At 49.8% G+C, this 27,359-nt stretch overlaps 8 protein-coding genes across 8 annotated transcripts; 7 read left to right on the plus strand and 1 right to left on the minus strand.

The window, feature by feature from the left end:
- Positions 1 to 419: 419 nt before the first annotated feature.
- Positions 420 to 5,172, plus strand: N7458_004927 (pleiotropic drug resistance family ABC transporter; the record flags this gene model as incomplete). Its single annotated transcript, XM_056908309.1, has 6 exons — positions 420 to 1,027; positions 1,084 to 2,107; positions 2,197 to 2,595; positions 2,652 to 4,154; positions 4,218 to 4,678; positions 4,749 to 5,172. 6 exons carry the CDS (start codon positions 420 to 422, stop codon positions 5,170 to 5,172), a joined length of 4,419 nt encoding a protein of 1,472 aa, XP_056766927.1.
- Positions 5,173 to 5,563: 391 nt separating this feature from the next.
- N7458_004928 (uncharacterized protein) lies at positions 5,564 to 7,034 on the plus strand (the record flags this gene model as incomplete). Its single annotated transcript, XM_056908310.1, has 4 exons — positions 5,564 to 5,958; positions 6,094 to 6,118; positions 6,173 to 6,517; positions 6,591 to 7,034. 4 exons carry the CDS (start codon positions 5,564 to 5,566, stop codon positions 7,032 to 7,034), a joined length of 1,209 nt encoding a protein of 402 aa, XP_056766928.1.
- Positions 7,035 to 9,444: 2,410 nt separating this feature from the next.
- N7458_004929 (putative C2H2 finger domain protein) lies at positions 9,445 to 10,825 on the plus strand (the record flags this gene model as incomplete). Its single annotated transcript, XM_056908311.1, has 2 exons — positions 9,445 to 10,180; positions 10,227 to 10,825. The coding sequence occupies 2 exons, from the start codon at positions 9,445 to 9,447 to the stop codon at positions 10,823 to 10,825; spliced, it is 1,335 nt and encodes a 444-aa protein (XP_056766929.1).
- Positions 10,826 to 14,927: 4,102 nt separating this feature from the next.
- N7458_004930 (putative O-methyltransferase) lies at positions 14,928 to 15,715 on the plus strand (the record flags this gene model as incomplete). The annotated part of the gene is made up of 2 exons (XM_056908312.1): positions 14,928 to 15,620; positions 15,680 to 15,715. The coding sequence occupies 2 exons, from the start codon at positions 14,928 to 14,930 to the stop codon at positions 15,713 to 15,715; spliced, it is 729 nt and encodes a 242-aa protein (XP_056766930.1).
- A 1,521-nt stretch (positions 15,716 to 17,236) lies between these two features.
- N7458_004931 (NACHT domain protein) lies at positions 17,237 to 21,535 on the plus strand (the record flags this gene model as incomplete). The annotated part of the gene is made up of 1 exon (XM_056908313.1): positions 17,237 to 21,535. One exon carries the CDS (start codon positions 17,237 to 17,239, stop codon positions 21,533 to 21,535), a length of 4,299 nt encoding a protein of 1,432 aa, XP_056766931.1.
- Positions 21,536 to 23,024: 1,489 nt separating this feature from the next.
- Positions 23,025 to 23,615, plus strand: N7458_004932 (trafficking protein particle complex subunit 4; the record flags this gene model as incomplete). Its single annotated transcript, XM_056908314.1, has 1 exon — positions 23,025 to 23,615. One exon carries the CDS (start codon positions 23,025 to 23,027, stop codon positions 23,613 to 23,615), a length of 591 nt encoding a protein of 196 aa, XP_056766932.1.
- Positions 23,616 to 23,985: 370 nt separating this feature from the next.
- N7458_004933 (proteasome regulatory particle base subunit RPN10) lies at positions 23,986 to 25,034 on the minus strand (the record flags this gene model as incomplete). Its single annotated transcript, XM_056908315.1, has 4 exons — positions 24,982 to 25,034; positions 24,888 to 24,926; positions 24,612 to 24,831; positions 23,986 to 24,543 (listed from the first exon to the last, which is right to left on the minus strand). The coding sequence occupies exons 1-4, from the start codon at positions 25,005 to 25,007 to the stop codon at positions 23,986 to 23,988; spliced, it is 843 nt and encodes a 280-aa protein (XP_056766933.1). The 5' UTR covers positions 25,008 to 25,034.
- Positions 25,035 to 25,228: 194 nt separating this feature from the next.
- On the plus strand, positions 25,229 to 26,430 carry N7458_004934 (uncharacterized protein; the record flags this gene model as incomplete). Its single annotated transcript, XM_056908316.1, has 3 exons — positions 25,229 to 25,361; positions 25,415 to 25,679; positions 25,734 to 26,430. The coding sequence occupies 3 exons, from the start codon at positions 25,229 to 25,231 to the stop codon at positions 26,428 to 26,430; spliced, it is 1,095 nt and encodes a 364-aa protein (XP_056766934.1).
- Positions 26,431 to 27,359: the final 929 nt, after the last annotated feature.

Consider the following 27,359-nt stretch of genomic DNA (forward strand, 5'->3'; position numbering starts at 1 on the left):
CCTTGGCTTCGCAGGATGCGATCTGCTACATCCTGATTAGTCCATGTACCGTACCTCGTAGCGAGTTCCTGAGAGAAAAGGTATTCTATACTTGTCCTCCCGGTGGAGCATCCGCCAACTTGGAAGTAGACGCTACAACGCTCCAGGCGCGCAAGGCCACCCAGGATCGTCTTGGATTCCGACTCCGAATCAGTCGTAGCTCTCACAGCTCGCGATGGCCCTGAAAGGGCCTCCGGAAACGCCCTCTTCCGATATCCGAACGGGCAGCGCACTTGCCGAAAAGCGTAATCACCATTGCGATTGCGACCCTCCATCATCGCGTGTCTTTCTCTCTTCCCTTTTCCCTTCTTCCTTCCTTTCATCACCCTGCTCGACCCGAGTCTCGTCCCTTTTCCAATGCGATTGTAATTCCCTCTGCAATGGCGTCACCACAGCCTCCCGCATCCTTCGGGGCCGGTGCTGTGTCACAGACAACGGCGCGTATGATGAACCAACGCCTCGAGGATTCCATGACTGAGGAAGGTTCACAAAAGGATAGTGGCGATGTCGACGACTCTGCGACTCCCGTCACGGCCGATGATATCGAAGAGACGCGACACAAGGAAATCACGGCCCTTGCTCGGACCTTCTCTCAGCTGTCCAACAAGGCCTATTCAGAAAAGGGTGGACTCCATGATGAGGGCATCAACACTTTCCTGGAAACAGAGCAGGACCCTGAACTCAACCCTAATGATCTGGATAATTTCAACTCGCGCAAGTGGGCCAAGAACTTTCTCCAGATGACCTCGCGTGATCCGGACCGGTACCCGCGTCGCACAGCAGGTGTCTCGTTCCGCAATCTGAATGTGTTTGGGTATGGCACAGCGGCTGATTACCAGACCAACTTTGGCAATGCCTGGCTGAAGATGATGAGCTGGGTCCAGGGCCAGCTGGGTCTGCGTGAGAAGAAGCGTATCGATATTCTGAGAAACTTTGAAGGAATCGTGCATGAGGGTGAGATGCTGGTGGTTCTAGGTCGTCCTGGCAGGTAAGTTAGAGTCAGGCTCTATTGCAGTAGGGGGCCCTATACTAAGATGTTTATAGTGGGTGCTCCACGTTCTTGCGAACCATCGCTGGTGAAACTCATGGTCTGTTCCTCGCAGAAGGCTCTGATATTGAATATGAGGGAATCTCATGGGATCACATGCATGGAAGATTCCGTGGTGAAGTGATCTACCAGGCTGAGACGGAGATCCACTTCCCTATGCTCACAGCCGGAGAAACCCTCCTGTTTGCTGCCCAGGCTCGCGCCCCGAACAATCGCCTTCCAGGAGTCAGCCGTGATCAGTATGCGGAGCACATGCGTGATGTCGTGATGGCCATGCTTGGCCTGTCCCACACCATGAATACCAAAGTCGGTAATGAGTTCATTCGTGGTGTGTCCGGAGGTGAGCGCAAGCGCGTGAGTATTGCCGAGACCACACTTTGCGGAAGTCCCCTCCAGTGCTGGGACAACAGTACGCGTGGTCTAGATAGCTCGACGGCCCTGGAATTTGTCAAGAACATCCGCCTGTCCACGGAATACAGCGGATCCACTGCGGTTGTGGCAATCTACCAGGCCAGTCAGTCCATCTACGACATTTTCGACAAAGCTATCGTCCTCTATGAGGGCCGCCAAATTTACTTTGGCAGAGCTGACGATGCTCGGCGCTTCTTCATCGACATGGGTTTCTACTGCCCTGATCGACAAACCACTGCAGACTTTTTGACATCTCTCACTAGTCCATCGGAGCGACGAGTTCGAGATGGCTTCGAAAGCTTTGTGCCACGAACTCCCGATGAGTTTGCGGCCCGCTGGCGAGATAGCTCTGAGCGGAAACAGCTTTTACAGGAGATTCAAGACAGCCGTGATCACCACCCAGTTGATGGAGAAAAGTTTGATAGCTTCAACCGTTCCCGTGCTGCAGAGAAGGCAAAGGGTACTCGTGCCCAATCGCCTTACACTCTCTCATATGCCATGCAGGTTAAGCTTTGCCTGTGGCGTGGATTCCTGCGGCTCAAAGGTGATATGAGCATGACCATCGCATCGGTCATCGGTAATACCATCATGGGTATTATTATCTCCACTGTTTTCATCGACTTGCCGAGCAATACCGGTAGCTTCTTCCAGCGCGGTGCCCTGCTCTTCTTCGCTATCCTCTTGAATGCATTCGCTAGCTCCTGGAAATTCTGACCCTCTGGCAACAACGGCCCATCGTTGAGAAGCATTACAAGTATGCGCTGTACCACCCCTCGGCCGAGGCGATCAGCTCGTACATTGTGGAGATGCCATCCAAGGTGATGGTCGCCGTCACGTTCAACATCATCATCTACTTTATTCCACATCTCCGTCGCACGGCAGGCCACTACTTCGTCTTTTTCCTCTTCTCTTTCACCACCACTCTCGTGATGTCGAACCTCTTCCGCACGATCGGTGCAAGTTCTCGCTCCATGGCCCAGGCAATGGTTCCCTCTTCGATCTTCATGATGATCCTGGTCATCTACACCGGCTTTACGATTCCCGTCAGAGATATGCATCCGTGGTTCCGGTGGCTCAATTACCTAAATCCAATTGCTGTAAGAAGAACCCAGTGGATCTCTTGTCCAAAGATATGATTTACTAATATGTTTAGTACGCTTTCGAATCCCTCATGATCAACGAGTTCAGTGGGCGACGGTTCCCTTGCACAGACTACGTTCCTGGCGGTCCCCTCTATGCAAATGCCCCCCTCAGCTCCAAGATTTGCTCGCAGAAAGGTGCAGTGGCTGGTCAGGATTACATCGACGGTGATGCCTACATCAATACCACCTTCCACTACTACAAGGAGCACTTGTGGCGAAACTTCGGTATTCTTTGTGGCTTTTTCTTCGCCTTCCTCATTGCCTACATTATCTCCAGCGAGTACATTCGTGCTGCGCCATCTAAGGGTGAGATCTTGGTCTTCCCTCGTGGCAAGATTCCAGCATATGCGAAGAAGACTCGCCAAGAGAACGACCCTGAAGAAGCGGCACAAGGAGAGAAGCAACAGGTTGTGGGAGAAGCTCAGGGTCTCGCTGTTCAAAGTGCCGCTCTCGCGAAGCAAACTGCAGTCTTCCACTGGGAGAATGTCTGCTATGATATCAAGATCAAGGGAAAGCCGCGACGTATTCTCGACAGTGTGGATGGATGGGTGAAGCCGGGAACTCTAACTGCACTGATGGGTGTGACTGGTGCTGGTAAGACTTCGCTACTGGATGTACTGGCGAACCGAATTACCATGGGTGTCATTACCGGCGAGATGCTGGTAGACGGTCGTCCTCGCGATGACTCCTTCCAACGAAAGACAGGATACGTTCAACAGCAAGATTTACACCTTGAGACCAGCACTGTTCGTGAGGCCCTCATTTTCAGTGCCCTTCTTCGCCAGCCACACAGCGTTCCGCGCCAGGAGAAACTGGCCTATGTGGAAGAGGTCATCCGAATGCTGGAGATGGAGGCTTACGCAGAAGCTGTTGTAGGCGTCCTAGGCACTGGACTCAACGTGGAACAACGCAAACGCTTGACTATCGGGGTGGAGCTCGCTGCTAAGCCAGACCTGCTACTCTTCTTTGATGAGCCCACCTCGGGTCTTGACAGTCAAACCGCCTGGTCGATCTGCAGCCTGATGCGGAAACTGGCAGACCATGGACAAGCCGTTCTATGTACCATTCACCAGCCCTCCGCCATGCTTATGCAGGAGTTTGATCGCTTGCTGTTCTTGGCCAAAGGTGGCCGCACTGTGTACTTTGGAGATCTCGGCACGAACATGGAGACCTTGATCAAGTACTTCGAAGACAAGGGGTCGATCAAGTGTCCCGAAAATGCCAATCCCGCCGAATGGATGCTCGAGGTCATCGGTGCTGCACCCGGATCTCATGCAGATCGTGACTGGGCAGAAGTGTGGACGGAGAGCCCCGAGCGTGCGCAAGTGCGACAAGTTCTGGCAGAGATGAAAGCCGAGCTATCACAGAAACCGCTGCCCGAAGCGACGGGTGGATATGGAGAGTTTGCTACACCGATTTGGTACCAGTTCCTCGTTTGCATCCAGCGTATGTTCCAGCAGTACTACCGCAGCCCTGGATATCTGTATTCGAAGACAGCCATGTGTGTCTTCCCGGTATGTATCCTTGACCCGATTAAATTTTGACCGTATTTTTGATTTTGCTGACATTTCCCTCAGCCAATCTTTATCGGTTTTACGTTCTGGAAGATGCCCAACAGTCTCCAAGGGTTGCAGAATCAGATGTTTGCCATCTTCATGCTGCTGATCATCTTCCCAAATCTGGTTCAACAGATGATGCCAAGCTTCGTGACCCAGCGAGCATTGTATGAGGTGCGCGAACGGCCCTCCAAGGCATACTCGTGGAAGGCATTCATGCTGGCCAGTATCTTTGTGGAACTTCCCTGGAACATCATTATGTCGATACCCGTGTACTTCTCCTGGTACTATCCGATCGGTCTTTACCGTAATGCACCACCTGGCCAGACGACAGCACGAGGTGGCACAATGTTCCTGCTAATTCTCATCTTCTTGATGTTCGCCTCGACCTTCAGTTCGATGATGATTGCAGGAATCGAGCAGCCCGAGACTGGTAGTAACCTGGCACAGTTGTTGTTCTCTCTGTGCTTGGTGTTCAACGGGTAAGTGCTCTGGCGGGGGTTTCCCCGACTGTGGTTATCCTTAGTTACTAATCTAATACAATTCCTACAGTGTCCTGGCGAGTCCGTCGGCGTTACCACGCTTCTGGATCTTCATGTACCGGGTCTCGCCGTTCACGTATCTCGTCTCGGCCGTGCTCTCTACAGGGCTGTCAGGTGGAACCGCTGAATGCTCCAGCATTGAGCTTCTCAAGGTTGACCCGCCCAGTGGTCAGAACTGCTCTTCTTATCTTGATCAGTACGTCGACATGTTCCAGGCGAACTTGCTGAATCCGGATGCGACCACGGGCTGTGAAATCTGCTCGATCCGGTCCACTGATGCCTTCCTGGCTCAGTTGAGCATCAAGTTCTCCGACCACTGGCGCAACGTAGGGTTGCTCTTTGTGTACGTGGGCTTCAACATCGTGATGGCCCTGTTCCTGTACTGGCTGATTCGCGTGCCAAAGAAATGGTCGCGGAAGATGAAGACGGAGTGAGGTGATGGTGGAAGACAACTAATCTCCACTCTGAAAGAAACAAGACTTCTCCCAGTAATAATGTTATGGGAGAAAGATGGATTTGCTAAACGGATAGGATAATTGTTATGTTAAAGGGAAGCATATCTTAGATGCAGGATTCATGGCAAATACACCTTACAGAATTCAGATTCCATCACTATTATCTCTTGTTTCTGATACCATAGGAGTGGATACTCCACCCCGTGTGAAGTACTTCAGAATATCTCGGTTAGCTCTCAGGGGGCTGCTAGGGTGATCTTGGTAATTCTATGTCACCCAGGTCGATCAGATTTAATTTTCGCCATGGCCTACATCTCCAGGTTTTAGTGAAAGAGAAAGCAAGAAGATATTACAGTCGTTTTTTCGTGCCATGCAAAGCACTTTTCTTACTCTCCTAGGGCTTCTGCCTGTTCTTATCAATGCTCAGTTGTCGGGATCTGTCGGGCCTCTCGTTGACTATACAACAAAAGCCCAGAATAAGACATGCGATGTTACCAATTACGGTGCCGTCGCTGATGGAGAGACTGATATTGCCCATGCTCTCCTGAGTGCATGGGCCGATTGCGCTACTGGGGGTTTGGTTTATATTCCCCCTGGAGAGTATTCGATGAAAACCGCCATTGCGCTCAAACATGGACAGTCAACCGCGATACAGCTCGATGGTATCATAACTCGAGGTGCAGATCTGGCGTACCAGATGATTCTGGTCCGCGACACAAGTGATTTCGAGTTTTTCAGCGGCAATTCCAAAGGTGCCATCCAGAGGTATGGATATGAATATCTCTAGTCGGGAAATTACGGTGTTCGCTTCTTCCGTTTCCAAGATGTGGTAGACTTCTCCGTTCATGGTTTTGCTGCTATTGACTCACCATCTTACTACTTCGTCTTTGATACCTGCAGCAATGGTGAAATTTATAACATCCTTGTGCGTGGCGTAGTCGTTGGAATGACCGACGCTTTCGATACCTGAGAGAACAAGATTTGGGTCCATGATGTTGAAGTCACCAATGGAGATGAATGTGTCACGATCGAGTCTCCTGCCACGAACATGTTGATCGAAAATATCTATTGCAATCTCAGTGGTGGGACCGCTATCGGATCACTCGGTACCATGACAAACATCAGCAACATCCATTATCGGAATCTCTACATGAATTCAGCAGACGCGTGCTACTTGAAAACAAACAACGGCAATGGCACCGTCAGTAACATCATTTGGGAAGACCTGATTGTCCACGGTGGTCCATATCCGCTTACCATGAACGAGGCGTGGGGCGCCGATTCCGGTTCTACTGGTGTCCAGCTTCGGAATTTCACATTCAAGGTTCGTCAGAATTCCCTTTGCCAATTTAATTGCTGCCATTTTAGGTGTACTCTAATGAACTTCGCGTTACTAGAATTGGCATGGCGAGAATTCCGCAAACAGTCGCCTAACAATTCGCCTCGAGTGTGATTCCGATGTTCCTTGCTACGATATCACAGTGGATAATGTCAATCTGTGGACTGATGATGGCGACTACGTCTACTGGAGCTGCCAAAACGCGTATGGATCTGGTGCTTGTCTCGCTGAAGCCGACAGCAACGCCGCTCTTGCGACATACACTACCGTTGTAACCGTTACTGCCACTCCGTATGTACAGATTGCATGTGGTTTTCTGGGGCCAAGACTGACTTTGACAATGAATGATAGATCACATTCTGCCCCTACGATGGCGGGCGACTTAACGGCTGCTCCTCCTTCGGACTCCCCATTCACCATTCCGCCGATGCCAACCAGCTTCTACCCAGGAGCGACTCTAGTATCTACGCTTTTGAGCCTAAGTGCTGCGGGAGGCCTGTGAACTTTCTGAAATGATTTAGTAGCATCTTGAGAAAATTCCGTGCAATCTCCTAGTCAGCCGCAGTCCTTGTCAGTCACGGAATATTACTAGTTACGTGGTCCTAAATGAAAAATCAGAACTAGACAGGTTCGATTCGTACAGGCTTTCCGAGACATGTTATCATAGACGAAAAGGCTAGTACTAGTGCTTTTTATATGAGGCCTTCGGATGGTACAGCGCCAAACTACTCAGGCTTAGTGACTGGACTACAACGATGATGTAGTAATCACTGAGTGAGTTCAAGGCGTGTTCGGTCTTACTCAGTGCTGAAAAAGAGGCGAGGAGTGAACATGAAAGGGGAAAGGAAAAGCCAAGAATTGCTATGCATATTTTGGGGATATTTGGAGCTTCGTGAGGCTAACCTGTTTCAACGGGGCCGAGGAGATGAATATTATAACATTTTTGTCATTCTCGATTGGCCTCGGTGAGTTGGTACAATTTTCCTAGCGATCGTTTATCAATGTAGGGCTTTAAAAGCATCGATCGTGGAGGCCAGACTAGCGACGCTAAACGAGTTACCCACTCCGTAGCTATATCAGCCTCAAGGCGCGTACGCGCTAATCGCCTACCTAACATACAAAGTGCAAGGAACAATTCACCTGATTAATGATAGTAATCAAAACGGGGGAACTGTTCTCCATCTCGTCTACTCTACTTTACTGGCGAAGTACCGTACATGGTAGCTGTACATATGTAGGGTTGTGTGTACTGTACTGTACGCGTGGCATCAGCTGGCCTCTGCGCCGGTCAGAAACTAAACTGACTCGAACAGTGTTCTAGAACCAGAAGAACTGGATACAGAAGAGTGTTTTAAGGAGCTAGGGGAGAGCATGGGGTGGTCCACCGTCCGTTGGGCTTAGGGCTGTACTCAAGGGCTACTGGGGAAGCCTATCGGATTTGAGTAGCTAGCTCATTACGGAATGATGGGGGACAGTGAGTTGGGAATATGGACTGTTACGAAGGACGAGTCACAATGGAGTACTGTAGTGGTACGGAGCACTGTGGGTAAATACTTGATGAGCTGGGGCCAAGTGTGGAGGGTCTAGCAAGCTAGCGTCCGGGAAAACCGGGGCTTTGGTTGGGGTCCAAAAGATGATAAGAATCGGAATTAATACTGTGTACTCCGTATGCGAGGGGTAATTAGTCCCGCTGATTTTTATCGGTTAGGTGTGTGTCAGAGTTGAAAAGTGGACATTGTGGATTGCTCGTTTGTATTTTCCGTGCATGGCTTTAATCAGTGGATCATTCGAGGGCTGTTATAGACTACAGATCTCCGACGAATCCGGAATGGAATATATGGAAAGATCCAGGTTTTCTATACAGTTTCCACGGTCGCAGACTTCCTGTACACGCATGTAGGGAGGGACAGGAGAACGAGCAAGTCACCGTCAGTTAACTCCGTCTCTGCTCCGAAGAAGACGCTCAAAGTCCGTCTCTCGACTCCATGGTTATACCAGCCTACCAAGTTGACAGATAATGTAATATTATTCTATGTGTGTATACTACTCTAGTATCAGCTGGCATTTAGCTTCTTCTTTATGTTCTAACTAATTCCATTCGTCGACCTCCCTCGATGTTGTCAAGATTGTACCATTTTAGCCCCATCGGATGCGGTAGTCGTGACTAACTTGTAGTTGGTTAGCTCGTCCACTAATTGAAGTTACTTGACAGTAATTTTACTGGAGTCTTGGGCTCGCAGTTGTTGCCCAGTTGAGGTCTCCTCTTCAGCCCCATTTGTTGCCCTCGTTTCCTGCTCAGCATCTGGTTGATTCGCTGGCTTATCTGGTCGAGTCTCGCCATTACAACGGTTCGAACTAGTCCTCGTTTGAATCTTTACCGACTCCCACTACTGCGATGATCCGCGATTGTCCTTTCTGCCTTTTTCCTCGTTTTTCTCCAACTCAAACTCCACTTGGACCCACGCCCTTCCGCCTTTTTCCCTCTCTGGGTACTTTGCCCTCGACTTGAGGCTTGTTGAGGCTCATCCCGGCCCCACTGGCCAACCGAGCTCTTGGTTGATGGGCCGGAAGTTGAATTGACATGTTCTTACCGTTGCTAATTCCCTTTATTAGTCCTGGGATACCGATGCAACGCAGCTGGGCCCGGGGCTCTGGTTCTGGCTCTGGTTCTGGACGGAGCTCGTCAGAACCCGAGAGAGGGAGAAGAGACCACTTAATGCCCATCGAGGAATCGATTCTTCGTGTACTTTTTATTTATACCCTGGTCCATTCCCCCGCCGCTTCTCCAAGCCCATGTTTCCTTTCCCTGCACGATTGAATCCTTTGTTCCTGGCTTCGTGTTAAATCTCTCTTGATCTCTTTCTCCCATTTTTCGTCGGCTTCTCCTCCCGGCTCTATAGCGTCCAGTGAGAATGGATTCTTATCCCCCATTCACGGAATTCCCCCACATTCTCCCCATCTCGGGCGTTTCCTCCCAGCAGTACGACGCCTATGATCATTCTCTCCCATCCGACCATGCCTTTGTAACGCGGGCCTCGCAGTTCCAATTCCACTTGACTTCTCCATTTGACCAGACCAAGGCCCGCGATGCATCATCAGTTACGCAACCTTGGTGGAAGGATGACGACCCCTCAATCAGCATGAACTATATCGCCCCGGAATTCCCAGTCTCTGCGGATCGGTTCTCCCCATGGAACAGTGAAATCTCTACGATTTCAGACCCTCAAAGTCCGCGGAGTAGTAATGGGGGAAGCCTACCGGGTATGAATTGCATCGCATCCTCCCATTACTATCACGACGACCTTCCCATGACCACTACCAACGAGCAAGCTGGCTATCCTGCTCCCGACAGTCTCGTCAACATCGACACGACAACTTTTCTCTCCAAACCTGGTGTCTTCGAAGTTCAGCCCGACCATCGCTCATCATTTGAAACCGACTTGGATCCGTGGTCCGGCAGCCAGTCAGACCGCAATGGGACGCCTGAACAGCAGTGGCCGTCTCCACTTCCAATCGAGACCATGTCATTGCCTCAACCTCAAAGGCGGGCTAAACCCCGTCCAGCCCCCAAATCTCGCGTGCGCAAAACAAATGAAATTCGGTCAACGTCAACAACAATTCGCACCGGACGCCGCCGTGCTGCTACGTGTACTAATAATGGCGAGAATGGGGTGCCTCGAATTTTCGTCTGCAGCTTCGCGCCATATGGGTGCCATAGCACATTCGTTTCCAAAAAACGAATGGAAACGACATGTTACCTCCCAGCACCTCAAACTAGGCTTCTATCGTTGCGACGTGGGAAAATGCAGCATTCACAGCCACGCCTCTACATCCAACGCGTTTCTCCCAGCCTCCAAATCGCCCCGATCCCGCACTTGCAGTCCACCCCCGGGCCAACCTAATGACTTCAACCGCAAAGATCTCTTCACCCAGCACCAGCGGCGCATGCACGCGCCATGGCTGCAAGCAGGCCAGCGCCGCATCCCGACAGACGCCGAGCATACCGAATTCGAGGCCGGCCTCGAAGAAGTTCGGCAACGCTGTTGGCACGGTCTACGCACGCTGCCGCAGAGGAGCCATTGTGGGTTTTGCAAAGAGATCTTTTCCGGGGAAGGGAGCTGGGATGCACGGATGGAGCATGTGGGACGGCACTTTGAGCGCGAGGAGCGACAGGCGCTGGGGCATGAGGAGGAGGATCTGGCATTACGGGCGTGGGGACTTCGTGAGGGCATTCTAACTATTGTGGGCGAGGGACGTTGCCGGTTAGCATCTTTGGTGGAGAACGAATTATAGATATGCCAGGCTTCTTGGATCTTTTCTTTGGGGTCTCGCGTGACCATTTTGGGCTGCAAGTCCGGAGTGGCGTGTCAGCACATGGCGCTTAAGGTTTGGCCTTGACTATTTCGCGCGGCGTTGGACGACTAGACTTGACTCTGAACGAGTCGGGCTTTTTCATTTTGGCCTGGTTTATGTGAATCTCTCCACCTTGTTTATTTGATCGTACAAGAGACAGTCGATCAAAAATACAAAGTCTCTACTATAATCTCATGACCCATACCAACAAACAACAACCTCCAAGTCATCTGCAATTACTCGCTGGTACAAAACATTCTCCATGTGGGGGGCTGATCTTCAGACCGTCTAGATGGATCTGATTTGGCTCTCGTTATCCCCGTATAAGTACTTGGCATACAGGGCCACACCGATTTTACGAAGCAAAGCTTAGGCTAGACCTTAGCTCGTGGGAAATCTAGGCACCTGATAATCAGATCGCTTAATTGCTCAGAACGATAGCACTCAGAATCTTTAGTGAGATGACCTCATGAATGCCAGAGAACTCGAAATCTACGAGTAGAATTCGACAGTGACATGTCGTTCTCGCTAGAGCTGATCGACAACGCCTATCTAGGAGCGCGGAGGACTGTCATCCTTACTAACAATATCACCCTTCTCATGGCACCAGAATACAAATCCACGACTTTGAGACCAAACAGATCTCCAGAGGTAAAGTGAGACTAGCCTTGGATATACAGTAAATAGCACTCTACCTGCAAAAAGGATAAACCAGGAATTAACCGGCCATGAATACGAACTAACCATTCGGAGTGCCCGGTACTCTCCCCAGCCACATGGAACCATGACGACCATATACATATCGACTTGCGTGCCAAACCACTTAAAAGAAAGCTCGATAGCCGTTTACCCGGTAGGGTATGACTCTGCCAAACTCACTTAGAATTCTAGCACTTGATAAGATATTCTACACAGCTGGTGAGCGAACCGGGGACCAGTAGCCGCTAGAGAATATACTCAAGATACTGTACCTTTGATGGTATCCTATTCCATCTTTTAGCTTCGACGCCAAAGGAAAGCCAAGTAGGCTTGGACCCGGGGATCCGGCACCTAACCATAATAGTAGAAAGCAGAGCAATGTCCTGAAAGAATTTAGTGTCGCTACATGCAGTATAGAGGGGTCGACGTTATTTCGGCAATTTTGCATCCAAGCCGCATTCAGTGAGCATGTTGTATACAGTATCATGACGATTGTTATTGTCGCCATCAAGTGGAAAGATGGTTCAGGGTGCAGTAGTGAACGTGAGTACAAGTCAAACAAAGAATAAGCTAACTACAAGGAAACTAGACTGAGCTTCCAGGTAGGCAAAGCCTTTTTTGTCTATTTCGGGCAATTCGGACGAAAATTCCGGACGAAAATTCCGGACGGTCGGGCTTTGAAGCGGATTATTGACCTCAGAGTAGTCAACGATCCTAAACGCGATAGAACAGATTTGTGGTAATGCACGGAACGAATGCCGTGTTAACTTCATCTCAGAAATGTGGGGAGAATTCATTGTTCGAGATCTGACCAATTCCAAATCATTGCCCGTTAAGCTTGTTTGGTTGACCGAGACGATCACGATTCATAAGTCCTCGAGTGGATACAATGCCACACCTCATTGATATGACTCAATTCGACTCACTCGACTTTCTCAATTGTAAAATCTCCCACTAATGCCGAGTTCACCAAACGCTGATCTTAGCTCCGTAAGTTGCGCTTGACTCGCGTGCATGCTCGCTAACCAGTCCCGTTCATCAAAGCAGATCTTGGACGAGGGGGCTGTGTTTATAGTTGTTTCATGACCCGAGTACTACTCCGCCCATTTGCGTTGTACTGACTGTGCTGTGCCTAACGTCACTTATAGGAGGTGGCCGCGTTCGCGCGGCACTACTGTACTTGGTGTGAGTGAGTGGGACGATGCCGGTGGAGATGGAATTACGTGGATGATTCGGTGCCGAGAGAGTGGAATTTGGCCCCCATCGCACTCCTTACCGTGTTAAAACACGAGTCAGATTTTCTTGAATTAATTTCGCTCTCGAGGAATGATTTTCTTGGCCTTTACTTTTCGCTTTTTGTCATGCTGGGCTTTTCGCAAGATCTCGGAACTAGAAGAGGTGGGATGCATCGATCTTCAATGTTCTGATGCCAAGGAAGGGAGAAAGCGATGATCGAAATTGATGTTCGTAAACCAGCATCGTGATGAAAAAGAAAGTATTGTGCCGAGATGAGCGGATCGGTGGAAATAAATGCTCAAGAGTAGTGCAACAGTGAAGAGCCACGTCCCCCGTAGGGAGGCATTTCTGTAGCTCAGTAGTGGGCAAAGAACGGAGGAAGCAATGAAGAACACAAACTGGAGAAGCATACTTCAAGTGTTCTCATGCTATAATAGTGTGACTGAGTGATATCTGAGCCAACTTTGTAAGCCCTAAGGGCCGCAATCTGAGATCGCTCATCCCCCATGGTCCGATGTCAAAATAAACCATATAGGGCTGAGGCTATCCCCCAGGAGCACAGTCAAGTCTCCTACCTTAAACACGATAAACTTATCATTACCACGCATAAAGTACCCAGTTAACTCCACAACGGCGCAACTACAGGGAATATCAGCCAGTGACGAACTTGACGTTCGCCAACAAGGCTCTAAGGCGTGTCCCCGCTTGGTCGTGAACGTTACCCTTTTCGGATAGCTTGAGTTCATGAGAATGGACGACTCAGCAGGCAACTGTCAGGGAAGACGGTCGAAAGTTAAGAAATCCTGATGGGTATTTCACAGTGGAAATGGTGGGCATGTGGCTCTGATGAGCGCGGGACCCTGCATCGGACGCTTGGACGACTGTCTAATTTCTTTTTCTGACCTATCTAGACAGCCCTATGGCCCTCAAATGCGGCGGTCATACTGGCTGTAAAGTGCTGCCATTCAATGCCAGACTGGTCCCATGACGGGTGCTGTCACATGAGAAAGTCGTGTTTGAATTGGCATTGCGACTTTATCAGCTGCATGTCAGTCAACGCTGGAATCTCTCTGGAAACGGAATGAAATGAGCATCTATGGTGCATACTACCTGGAGTTGGAATGATCAAACTGCTACGTTAGTCAGTCTCTCAGTTGGGCTTATTGATCGCCGAGGAATATACCAGGAGTCCACAGCATCAAATATTGCTCTAGATATCCACATCGACAGTGAGATCGTGATGCCCCTTGGCCTGAATCTTCAGGTCGCCAATTCCTCCCTCCTCTAGCATGGCTGACTCGCTTTCATTGATGAAAACACTTTTTCAATCAGAGAATGGCAGATGTTCAATCCTCCAACATGCTTGAAAGGCTATCATCCTTGTGGTCAGTACACCGTGCTCACAATGTCCTAAGGCGCACTGAGAGCGTGACAACTTTTGGTGGGAAACCGGCCTCAAACGTAATCAAATCAGATGTTAATACAGTGACAAAAAATAGTTATGCTCAAGTACGCTACTACATCATAGTTTTCTTGCGTTGTCTTTATCAATCTCTTTGCTCATATCGCCGACGTGTGTCGAAAATTCGGCCGACATATCCCAAACCAGAACTCGGAGCCGACCTCGGCCATAATGCCTCGGAGTTCAACGCCACATTCACAATTTCACGATCTGTAGATGTTGCTCATGCTAGATACATTGAACGTCTTGAGATATGATGTATGGACTCAATTACGGATCGATGAACTACTTTGCTTCTTATATAGCAGACGGAGGCTTCTTCAAAGGCCCAAACTCCCAGCATATTTACTGCTACCAACAGCTCGGTGCACACAATTACTCGGAACATGGACCTCTATCAACATGACCCACCATTGAATCGGATCACATCCGTATGCGCCTTGGACAGTGTTAAATCCGATGTCAATACGAACATTCTCGGAACCCCCACCGGAAGTTTTGGACATTTAAACAGCAATCAGCATGTTTAGACATCCCTTCCGCTCCCGCCGAATCGTGATTCTCTTCAGTCTTTGCTTAATTCCACTTGGCATCCCCTTCCATTCCTCCCTTCCCTTTGGATACATCAAACACAAAGCTACAACAATGGCATCTCACTCAATGGCTGATACTTTCGCCAAGCGAGCCACGCAGCTCCGCGAGTACATCTTCTCTCAACCAACCAGCACCTTCGAGAACAACCCCTGGGCCGTGGCAAATGCTATTGACGAGTTCGCTGAAAGCCAAGGCCGCATGATGATCTTTAAAAAGGCAAAGCTGGATGTAGCGCAAGCACAGCTTGTAGCTCAACAGCCTGCACCACGCACGATCCTTGAGTTTGGCACCTTTGTGGGGAAATCAGCCGTGGCCTGGGGTGCTGTTCTACGCGATATTCACGGCGAGAATGTGCCGGAAGACGTGAATGTGTATACTTTTGAGGTTGATCCGCTGATGGTCTCTCTTTCACGAGACTTGATCAAACTTGCCGGTCTCCAAGACGTGGTGCATGTCCTCGAGGGTCCTGCGTCCGAGTCACTGAAGAAGCTCCATGCCGAGGGAAAAGTGGCCAGTGTAGATATGGCATTCTTCGACCACTGGGAGGAGTTCTATCTGCCAGATCTGCAGTTGATTGAAGACTTGAAGCTGTTCCGAGTTGGATCTCTGGCTATTGCGGATAACACTGATTTCCCTGGGGCGCCGGATTATTTGAAGTATGTCAAGGCTGGAGGGAGGGGAGTCGCTGGGTCTGTTAAGTATGAGAGTCAGTCATTTACGACGGAGAGCCAACCGAGTAAACCAGTGAGTACTTCTGCTTTTTTGTCATTCAGTTTAGAGTATTGGCTAATCTATGTGTGCAGAGTATTGTTGAGGTCAGCAATGTGGTGGCTATCTAGTAGATTGCCCGTTGATAGCTGGCTTCACTAAGGAGATTCCTTTTTACTGCTTGTGTTCTGGGATAATATGATTTTTACAATAGAATTGCATCACTCCTCAATAATAGTTGGCCGTATCTCGTGAATACCTCAGAAGCACGTGCTCCAGAAGTGACCGATTCATTATTCAATACCATATTGCAGACCGTAAAATGACACTGGGAATGTTCATAGTATGAAATATAGTATCTACCTGGAATACTCCTGGTTTGAACGATATAGATATGCAATCATCGAAAATACAGATGTCGGCAAAATACGTCGTTCTTAGGTGTAAAATCCGTATCTCGCTCAAGTACCTAGTCTTCTATCCGACCAAGCTACATAGAAATGCAAAGTAACAAATATCTGTGGCCATAGCCTTATAGTAACGCTTGTCACCAGAGTGGTATCAGTTGCTGTGATCTAGTTAACCTTGGGAGACCTACCCATAGTTTCCTAGGCGACTCCCACCTAACTACTGACCGCGAATAAGCCACCCGCGGGCAGGCTAATAGTTAAGTGACTCATTTGCTCGGCTCACTTTCTTAACTTCTTGCTGGCACACTCGATGCCCCTTCTAATACCATTACTCCAGAATGTGAGGGAAAGGAATGACTCTCGCCCGTCCAGTCATCGGCGTTTTTCGTCTTACGCTGCCCTTTCCTCGATTAAAGTGCACATCAGCCTAGCATTAACGAAGCCACAGCGCAGACTCGTGGCTTTAGGCATGAAGACGGGCTTATGATGTTTATCCCCACAGGATCTTTCACGAGAGCTTGAGAACCATATCGCAAATGCGATTCCTTCTATGGTTGGAAGGTGGTAAAAGGGTATACGTCGGTCATAGACTTTACCGCCGGATAACTATTAGCTTAGTAGGAGGGGAAGAGGATACAAAGACGGCGGATGCTTTTGATTATGACAATTTCCTTTATCGTTTCTTTTCACCGCTCTGACTTTGCGGGCGGCTTCCTTTGGATTATTGCTGTCCATCTACATAAAATTTGCCTTCTATAAGCTATAAGCGGGCGTGAACCTACAAGCCCTCTACAGAACTTTTAGGGCATGTGTATCCGAATTGGACTTCAAGTAGCAATAGTTGGCAAGAATAGCTCTGCGGTACTTTGCCTTGTTGGTGCAGTAGCGCTCATCAGGACGACTGGGTCTCTCAGGGAAATACAAAAAGCAGGACGGGTCGTGTTTGTCGAGAATTAAGATTTCTTTGACATTTGGTCAATGTCCACGCCGATTGGATTGTTTCAGCTGCAGTAGAACTCAAAAAAAAATTCCAGTGGTGTCAAGACTGGAACAAGCATGATTCTAGAGCTAACCCAAACGAGGTGCATACCTAGTTAGTGCGGCTGGGTGGGCTACGAGGGGTAATTCAGTCAGGACATCTCTGCCTTCGCATTCTTACTCAACCGAACCGATGTCAAACAATTTCCTCACCATACTTACCACCTCGTACTGTATAGATAGCCACAAGGGGCGGCTTCGGCAATGTTCTCTGAGATGGCATCAGGAGACAGCCTCTCAGAGCTCTGGGAGACAGCGTGCAACAACTATGCCCAAGAAACAGGCACCCCGCTAACGTCGCCCGACTTCCCCAAAGTCAGCACACCGTCCGACCTCTCCAGCCATCTCGATTCAGAGAAGGAGCATTTCGCGGACTTCCGAATGAAGAAACGTCCCCTTTTCCACGCCATGCAAACTATTCTCACCCCGTTTGAGAATTTCGGCGATATCATCTCCGGCGCGGTTTCGATCGCATTTCCACCTGCGTCGACTATCATGGGGGCAATGCTCCTTCTCATCCGCTCTGCACGTCGGGTCAGCGATGCCTTTGATAGCGTCAATGCCCTGTTTGAAAAGTTAGGGTATTTCGCGCAGCGTTTAGATTCATACCGAGGTGTCCCGCTGAGTGAGGGGATGAAAAACATCATTGTGAAAGTCTTCGTGACATTCTTGAATGCTTGCGGGGTATCACAGAGCCTGCTGAGTCGGGGCGCATTCAGGGCGCGATTCTCGAAATGGGCAAGGAATGTGCTTGTTGAGGACACTTCAATCCAGGGACTCCTGGCTGAACTAGAGGCGTTGACAGGACTGGAACATAAGATGGTTTCTGCACACAACTTGACTCTTACAAGCCAGGCTTTGAAGAACACAGCAATCTTGCTTGAGAAAAGTGAGCTGGAGAACGATAAGGAGAGAATAAGCGCCTTGAAGGCGCTGTTGGGGCCTATCTCTGCTTCGGGGCAAGTATATTCGGCTATCAGTGAGAGTCGAATTCCAGGCTCTGGAAAGTGGGTTGAAGAGATGATCAGCGAATGGTGGGATGGCGGCGAGCCTTTGCTTTGGATCCATGGCGGTCCTGGCGTTGGAAAATCTTACTTGGCGTCAAAGATCATCGGTGATCTTGCGATCAAAAGCGACGCCGTTGTTGCATCTTTCTTCTTCAAGAACAATGATGTAGATCTGCGGTCTTTCAACAAAGCTTTACGAACTCTGGCGTGGCAGATCGTCGTGCTGCAGCCAAGTTTCGCGGTCTATGCCGAGGACTTTTGCTTGAAGGGAGATCCAGACAATACGTACGTTGTCTGGAACAAGCTCTTCCTGGACTATTTCGAGAAATCAGATGACACCGTTTGTTTGATCATCGATGGCATTGATGAGGCTGATTCAGACGAGCAAGAGATCTTCTTCAGTCTGCTTGAAAGAACATTCTCGGAGGAGATGGACAGAAAGCCACCACTACGAGTCGTCCTTCTGGGCCGGGATTCTGTACGCAGCATCATTGAAGAACACTCATTGGGATGGATCCATGACATTGAAATTACCCACAGCGAGAACAAAGATGATCTGCATGGATTCGTGTCTCAGAGGCTCCAAAAGTCCAAGCTGTTTCGCAATGCTTCAGACTTCCAAGACGAAGTCATCCAAGATATATGCGCACAGGCAGAAGGTCTTTGGGAATGGGCCAATCTTGTTATCAAGAACGTCATGCGCTGCAGAACGAAGGAGCAGATTCGCAAAGTCGTCAAGACCATGCCGAAGGGCATCAGTGCGATGCTGCACGAGGAGCTGCAGCGGCTTGGAAAAGAGTTATCAGCGTCCGATATGATGTCTGATGACGAAGGATCCCAGATTCAACAGCTCAATATCCTTCTTTCCTCCGTCACACTAGCGCAGAGACCTTTGACAGTGGAGCAACTGGATCTCGTTCTGGAGATCGTCCTCGGAGAAGAAGTCCTGAATCTGGAAGATGACCTGCTAAAGGTATACTCGTCGCTAGTTTCGCTGCGGGTGCCAGAAAATGACTATAATGAATATGACGATTCTACCGTTGTGACACTTCGGCACAGTTCCTTCTATGAATTCTTCGAATCGCCATCTATAGACGCTGGGTCCATTCATATCAACCGTGACCAGGGCGGGGCGAACTTCTTGTACGCGATAATTTACGCGCTAACGAATGTCGAGACACCTAAATCCTATAGATGGTTGGTTCACCTCAGAAGATACGCAAAGAAGTACCTCTCTTTGCATCTAGAATCAGTGGATCCCGAGAACGTTACGTCGAGTCGGCGAGATGACATCTCTTCTCTCCTCACGGAGCTCTTGACCAACGAATTGTGGCTGAGGTTCTGGTTAATTGATCCGATCTACGAACAGTCTTTCTCAAGATACACTTTCCACTCGTCTTCAAGGATCTCAGAGCTGGGGCGATATTGGTGGGGCTGTAATGATCGGGATACTGCAAATGAGGCGGCGGAGATGGTCTTCAAGTGGCTTACCCCTGCTCAGCAGAGAACTTTTGAAGAATTGGCAGGCGATGATGCATGTCCGTTTGCAGTTCTCTTTTCGTCTCTGGTTCGATTGTGTTCACGTCTTTGGCTTTCCCCTGAAGACATCAACGATGATGGACTGCCAGCGGCACTACCCACCCTACTGTGGTCGTACGCTGAAATAACAGCCACGCCTTCGAGTTCCGACGGAACATCGAAAAAGCTAAAGGACATTTCAATTGGTCTACGGTCTGCAGAAATTTTACAGACCGCGGAGTCGCAATGTCTCCAAAAGACAGCGATGTGGTACGCTCGTGTCGCACAGTCAATGCTCCAGCATGGAAATTCCCAAGATGCCCTTGTTCACTTTCACATTGCTCTAGATGAGCACGACAAAGCGCCTTCCTTGAGCGAGCAATCCATTTCTGTCATTCACAAGGACATGGCGCGCGCATATAGCGAGGTTGGAAAGTACAAAGAGGCATTAGAGCATTCTGATCTCGTACTATCGCCGGACAACAATCCCGAGGATCCTGGATATGACTTTCAAAGGTATCTAGGAAGCCTGCTTGACGAGGCGAACATGCTATACCGTGTCAAATCGACCGAGAAGGCTATCTCGACTGCGCTTCATGCCTGGGAACAGTTTGTTACGCTTACTGAGACACACGCATTCGGGGATCTTTGGCTCTCGTTTTTCGTTGTTTTCTCGGAACTACGTCAGCCTCAGCGCTTCCGATCTGTGTTAGACTTGGCCTTTGACCGGTCCGAGAAAATCCTCAATCCGATTATCGATGAGATTGAAGGGGATACTTTTACAATCTTCCTTATTGATGCCTTCGCCTCTCGCTTTGGGATCATGCACAGCGTTCTTCACTATGCTCTCACCCCGGAAGACACGGCACTTCTCGATCTCATCGCCTCGATCCCAGGAGTACTGAAAGGCGCAACTCCCGAATGGCTTAATCCGATCGTGTTGAAATTCTGGATTGCGTCAGTACTGTTTGACAAAGATCGGCCCCGTGAGGCCATTCAAATTTGGAATGAGATTGCTCTTGTCCCGGGAGAATCCGGGCACTCGTGGATTCAACCTTTCCAAACGCGGGCAATGAGTCGATTGGCGACTGCGTGTCTCTATTGGCCCCAGATCCCTTTCTATGGAAATAATCCTCCTGCATTTGTCGAGGATGATATCAACGAGGTCTCTTTGATCGTCTCGAGCTGGCTGCTTGATAACGGTGACATGGTCCATGCCCGACAACTTCTCAGTGAGGTTGTGAGAAGATGTATTGCTTTGTTATCAGACGATACACCCGCAAACGACATCGATGCCTTTGCCATACTCTTCAAGGTGTTTCTCATGATCGAGGACAGTGATGACGACCTCCGCGCTGCTTTATACCTGATCAAGGCCTGGGGCAAAGAATCGGATGACCCAGCACTAGGAGACGATGTGGTGGGAGTCGTTCAAACTGATGTGTCCAGTGTGTTGGAGAAAGTCCGTATTGTGGATGATAAGGCCCAGATGCAGGATGAGGATCCAGAGGATGACTGGGCAGCTCCATACGATGACTGGTTCACAACCGACCCTAGTACTCATTGCTCCACCTGCAAGGACGTAATCAGATCGCTCAACAGGTGGCACTTCTGCCGTTCCTGTCCCTTGACCGTGCTGTGTCACCGCTGTTACCGCGAGCTCCAGTCCAAGTCGGATCCTACGCAAGATCATCCTCGTGGCTTCGTGGGCAAGTGCAGTCCTCAGCACAAATTCTTCTATAGCGGTGAAGCCCTTGGACAAACTGGATACGTGCCGAAAGGTATGGTGCCCTTGGTTGGCACTGATGGTAAGCGGCAGGTGGTCTGGATTGATGAGTGGAAAGAAAAACTTGCGGAGAAGTGGGTAGGCGCTGGCACAGAACAGTTGAATCTCGACGATGGTGGCTTGTCGGCCGGGTGTATGCAGGTATTGCCCGAAGCGCAGAGAGATCGGTGGGGGAAGTTCTTCAAAGTATAGAGTCTTGTTAGATGCATGCAACTGTGGACACGGGCTATGACGGGAGTGCTTGAAAATGGTGAAGCAAATGAGAAACCTGCGAGATACCTAGTACGTCCTACTCAAGAGATATGCGCAAGGCATTCATTGGGCCCGGCTCGTCAATCATGGGCAACTCGATGCCTGACAAGTTGGGCAAGGGACGCGAGTGTGTTATTTCCGGAGCGGAAGCGGCTGCCCTGGATTCCTATGTTCACTATGGCTCCTGAGACTGAAGCTATGTCTTATTCTGGATTGAAAGCAAGTGTTGGGAACTCTTGAAGCGCTTCGGGCCTAAACGCTGTGCCTTACGTGATCAATTTCTGGCACTATCGTGTTAGGGATTGTTGACCTTGTCATTATGCTATCTTGGGTTTAGAATTTATAATCTTGGGTACCTCAAGGCTCCTCTCTCTATGTTCGCTTACTACCTTGGTAAACCTATAATTCTGAACCCGAATTCGTACACTCTAATCGCCTCGGTTTATCCAAGCGGTCGATCTGTTCAAGCGGACACCCTTGAAATGTTTTCAACCCTTACTTCGTCCATATTGACAAGTTGAGTCGGTTTGGCTCGGCGGTACCGTACGGTTCCCCCAAAAACTATGGATATGAAGAGGATGCCCGACTCCCCTTTACTTATTTAATTTCGAACAGCTGGATGTGAAATCTTTTTCACACACTTCAAAAGGTTTCGTCAATTTTGATAAATTCGGCCCCTCAAATTCAGGTGAACTTAATTGAATTCGCGGTATACACTATTCTCTCAATTAGTCAAAATTAATGAGCTGGATTCACCGTTTGAACAGGTCCTCCAGAAAGATCATCGGATTCTAAAGATCTCCTTTAGCACCAATTCGGATAGTCGGTCAAGACTCATAAAGAATTAGTTATGATTGTGAATTGAATATGAGATGATTCGTTCAAATCACCGTTTTCGTACAGTGTGTAGGTCAATTTAGGTGGTCAATTTAGGTGAATTCAAGTCTTCATTCAAGTGAATTCGTGTGATCGGGTCGGGTGGTCGATTCAGTCGGTTAATTATGATAGTCTATCAAAATTACCTACCTAAGCCTCGAACAAGAACTCTGTGGACCATCCAGACCAAGATTATCGAAGCCGAACTAAGTAGCTCTTCATAACTGGATGATTCCCGTCAGTCCGGCTTGAACCCGCGCGACCAGCTTCCAGTCCGGAGACTAGCGCCCCAATTAAACCGACTCCTCGCGACTCCAACATCCTGGACAATCCAAGGACCAACACGCGCCATGCGCATCTAACTTGCAATTGCACACTATTCCTCCCTATCCTCTTTATCTCCCATCCATCATCTGCAAGGCATGCTGCAGGCGCAGTAAACCTCCTTTCTTCCTCGCCCGGCCACGTTGTCCGGACCGCGGACACCCTTGACTCCGCCCATCATGTGTGTCCAAGCCATCATGCGATCTCGAATCCCAAATGTGCAACTAACATGCCTTCCTCCACCAGGACAGTCTTCTCCCTGATCATCATCAACAAGGCAGGTGGTTTGATCTACCAGCGCGAGTACCAGGCCGGTCTGCGCAGCCTCTCCACCAATGACTACCTCGTCCTCGCTGGTACCTTTCACGGGTATGACCCTCCACATAACCAATGCCCCTTGGACATCTCCACCTCGCTAGATGGTATCCCGATCGCTAACGAGTATTTGCGACACAGTGTCCACGCCATCACCCGCTCTATAACCCCCAAGCTCCCTCTCGCCCAGACCTCGCCCGCCCTCACATCCCCCAGCGGCAACGCGCCCGTCGGATTCAGCTATCCCAACCCTGGCGTCCCTGCGTCAGGTTTGGAGCATCTCGAGACCGAAAAGTTCCGATTGACTTGCTTCCAGACTCTGACGGGAACCAAGTTCCTGCTCTTCACGGACCCTATGACCGGCAATGTAGACACGATCATGAACAAGATCTACGAGCTATACGCCGACTACGTGATGAAGAACCCGTTCTACCAGTTGGAGATGCCGGTGCGGTGCGAGGCCTTTGATCGGCACTTGGGGGCTTGGTTGCGAGGGAGGACGTGAGTAGTCCGACGTGGGATTTCGTATAATACTGTTGGACCTTGAAGTGAAGGAGGGTGGAGCGCTGGATTGAATTGTGTGATGACCTTACGAACTAGACATTTCCTTCTTTTTATGTTTTCCCTTCTCATTGCTGTTTACTGTACTTGAGACTGGGACACCATCAAACCCGGCTTGTGCATAATACCAACCAACATCAACTAAATTAACATTTCCGTTCACACTCGGTAGACTGTGTCTGTCTACCTATATGACACATGGCAAGCAGAAGCGGGCGTCAGCTCTTTGAGTATACAGGGAACGAGAACATTAGAAGAAAACAGAAGTAAACGCCGGGTATGCATCATATATCACTTCCAGGGGAAGTCAGCATCTACGCAGTGTCCATCTTATCCTCATCCTTCTTGTCCTTGTTACCGCTTGACTCGCCCTGGCCCTCTTCGGGGATATTACCCAGCTCCGTCTTGCCCTCAGCCGCCTCACGGTCACGCTTCTCCTTTTCTTGCCGGTTCTTCTCCTCCTCCAAAGATAGCCGCAGTGCGAATGCCAGCTCAGGGTCGTTCTCCGCAGCATCCTCAAAGTTGAAACCACCCGCCTCTTCACCACCGCCGCCACCCGCACCACCGGCGGTAGCATTCTCACCGGCCAGGATGGGGGTTGCTTGGAGCTCCTCGCTCAGCAGATGGGGTCCTGGTGGAATGATGGCGAGGTAGGAGTTGTCACCGCTCGTCACATTATCCACAAAGGCTTCCAGCTTCTTGGTTTGGTCGGACTCCAGGTCACCGAATGCCACAACGTCAATCGAGACGTTGTTCTTCTTCATCTTCTTGGCCAGCTTCACGAGTGTCTTCTCATCCTCTTCGATCGGGGAGCAGGAGAAAACGATGATGCGTTGCCGTTGGGACTTCTCGGATCGGTGCTTGAGGGCCAGCTGGATCATCGCTCAGTTAGTGACCTGCATGACCGAGCCTCCCGTTTGGGGAGATCGTATTCACTTACACCAGCAACTTGAATACTAGAGCTCAGGTGCGACGTTCCGTGAATCTTTGTGTTGTGTAGACCAGCCAGAATGCTACCGAAATCCGTGGTGAAGGTGGATAGCACTTCGGGACCCTTGCCGCCCATGCTCATCAGACCGACAGCGGACTGAGGGTGTACGCGCATCTTGACGCTGTGGATGATGCTGACGGCATCAACTTGAGCTTGCCACCGGGTTGATCTGTAGATTGCAGAGGTTAGATGATGTCGAAGATGGCGAAAGGGCGAGGGTCTCACGTGTAGTCTCCATTGCGACTGCTTTCGCTGTTGTCGACACTGCGTGAGGGAGTTAGCACGGCGGTTCAAGCTCGGACAGACATCAACGACTAACATGATCATCGTGGCTTCGAGCGACATGATGGCGGAATATGGCGAGAAGGAATGGGAAAGGAGATTGAGGAGATTGACAAAGGTAGGCGTCGGCCAGGGACGGCGGTGATGACGATGAGGTGAAGCTATGGATTCTGCCTGGTATCTCCGCCCGTGATGTTGTTTGTTATGGCTCCGCGCCTCCACACTTACTCGATGTACCTCTCTTGCTCTCCATTCCAATCTTCAACACAAATCAGTCCCCCACAATGGCCACTTTGAAACGAAAAGCTCCTGAATTTATTGATGCACCAGATGCTACGCCTACGGGAAGACCAGTCAAGAAGCTGCGTCTCACCCAGAGCCAAAAGCAAGCGCTGATTGACAACCTCCAGCTTGAAAGTACGTCTACAGAAGGGATTTTAGATAATAGGCCAGTACTGACAACACTTCAGTCACCGAGCGTGCTCGTAAGCTTCGTGCTCAATATGCCCTGCAAGCAAATGACCTTCGCTCCCGCCTTGAACGACGCGTCAACCGTATTCCCATCTCTCTTCGCAAGGCCAACATGGGCGAGCTCCTCGAGAAACACTCGGCCCCGGCCCAGGCGACCTCACCCATTCGTAGAATCTCTCCAGCAAAGACCTCGCGCGCACCCATCTCCATTGACCAAGCACTCTCGCCATCCAGCACGCGTGACGGGCGGACCCGACGCAATAGGTACGATCGCTTACCTCTCTGTTCAATTGAGGCCGAACACTAACACCTTCCCAGCAATGAGGGACACTACTCTGACAAAGAGAACGCGCCGGCTGCTGGTACACCCGAAGGACTGAAGAACCCCAAACGCCGTGGCAAGGCTCCCGCCGTGGGCGGTGCATCACGCGTCGTATCGCAAGAGGTGCGAGGTCACGACAACCGAATCCTGTCCCCCAAGTCCCTCAACTCTCGAACATACCCACAATCCCCATTCCGTGCCTCCCCCGAAAAAGGACAGCCCTCATACATGTCCCGACCAACCTCGCCACTAAAGCCTTCCAGCCCTCTACGGGCCGCTGGACCTGGTACACGTCCACGTGGTGCTACCACGTCCACCGTCCGGGACCTCGCACAGTCCACACAAGCCAAGAAAACAACAGCCCGCTCTGCGACGGGTCCCCGGGCAGTCAAGTCTCCTCTCCCGCGGCCAGCCACCCGCCAGGGTGAACGCAAGAATAGTTTCTCGTCTACCACATCTTCAGGCACAACCGTCACGAAACCCACTCGTACTGGAACTGGTGCCAGGAAGGCAACAGCCGGGGCTTCCACAACTACAAAGAAACCCGCTGTTCCTAGAGCAAATGCTGCATCTCTGGCTGTCAAGAAGACCGCCACTTCTGCTACTGCGTCCACCGTGCGGAAGACTACCGCTCCAGCATCCACGATGGACGCCTCGTCTCGCGGGATGAGAGCACTTCGCAAGCGTGTATAGAGGAAGAATACATATGCATGCATCGGCGTAGCGGACGCATCTTGAATTGATGGCCGGGTTGTTTTATTCTAATTGATATTGTTTTTGAGCGTGGAGTATCGCCAATTACGGGCATGAGACTGTATTCGTGGTGTTGTATTCTGTTTTATCGTCATAATTGGTGTTTGTATTGGTTTGTTACGCTTTTTGCTCATGAGAGTTTCTTTCGGGCGTCGGATTTTATTCCATTTTGGCTGTTTAAGCCTTCCAACCTCCGGTTAGACTATCCATTTTCGTGATGAGTTGCCCGTTAGTCTGCTTTGCACAAGGTACATTTCGTAGTCCTCTCAAGGGTGCTATCGGATTGGTCATACATGAGGTGGTAGATAGGCCAGAGCGTCTGAAACTCATGATGTAAAGTTCAGCAATGGGGCCATCATTGCGTACCAAGGGGTAGATATCAACTCACAGAAGCTGCCTACGGATATATTTAGCTTGATCTAGGGCAGTATCACGAAATGCTTTACCACACGAATAGTTGAGTTTGCGGAAGGCATGATAAATATATCCAGGGCATACCCGAGATACGGTTGGAAGAACCTTATTCTAGTGTTATGAGCCTCATCCAGGCACCTCAGCATGTGTATGCCTATATATAGAGCAGCCATTCAAGCATGCTCTCTAATAATGGCCCAGCACTAGATCTCACTGGAGACCAAAAGAGCTAGAGCTATTATGCAAAGAACCCACAGAGTACAAAGTAGAAGCTACATTGAGATTTGAAATTCGAGACTCAGCACAGGTATCATTGATTGCAATCAAGCGGACCGCAGACGTCTGGAAGGGGTAGAAAAAAAAAGGAAGAGAAATTCACAAAAAAGACTCCATGGACCGATGCTAGATCACCAGATCTGGGAGAAGAAAGGAAAGAAGCAAAAGAGAAGGAAAAA

Source organism: Penicillium daleae (genome assembly GCF_028827525.1).
Source record: "Penicillium daleae strain IBT 16125 chromosome Unknown utg000005l_segment0_segment0, whole genome shotgun sequence".
NCBI classification, from domain to species: Eukaryota; Fungi; Ascomycota; class Eurotiomycetes; order Eurotiales; family Aspergillaceae; genus Penicillium; species Penicillium daleae.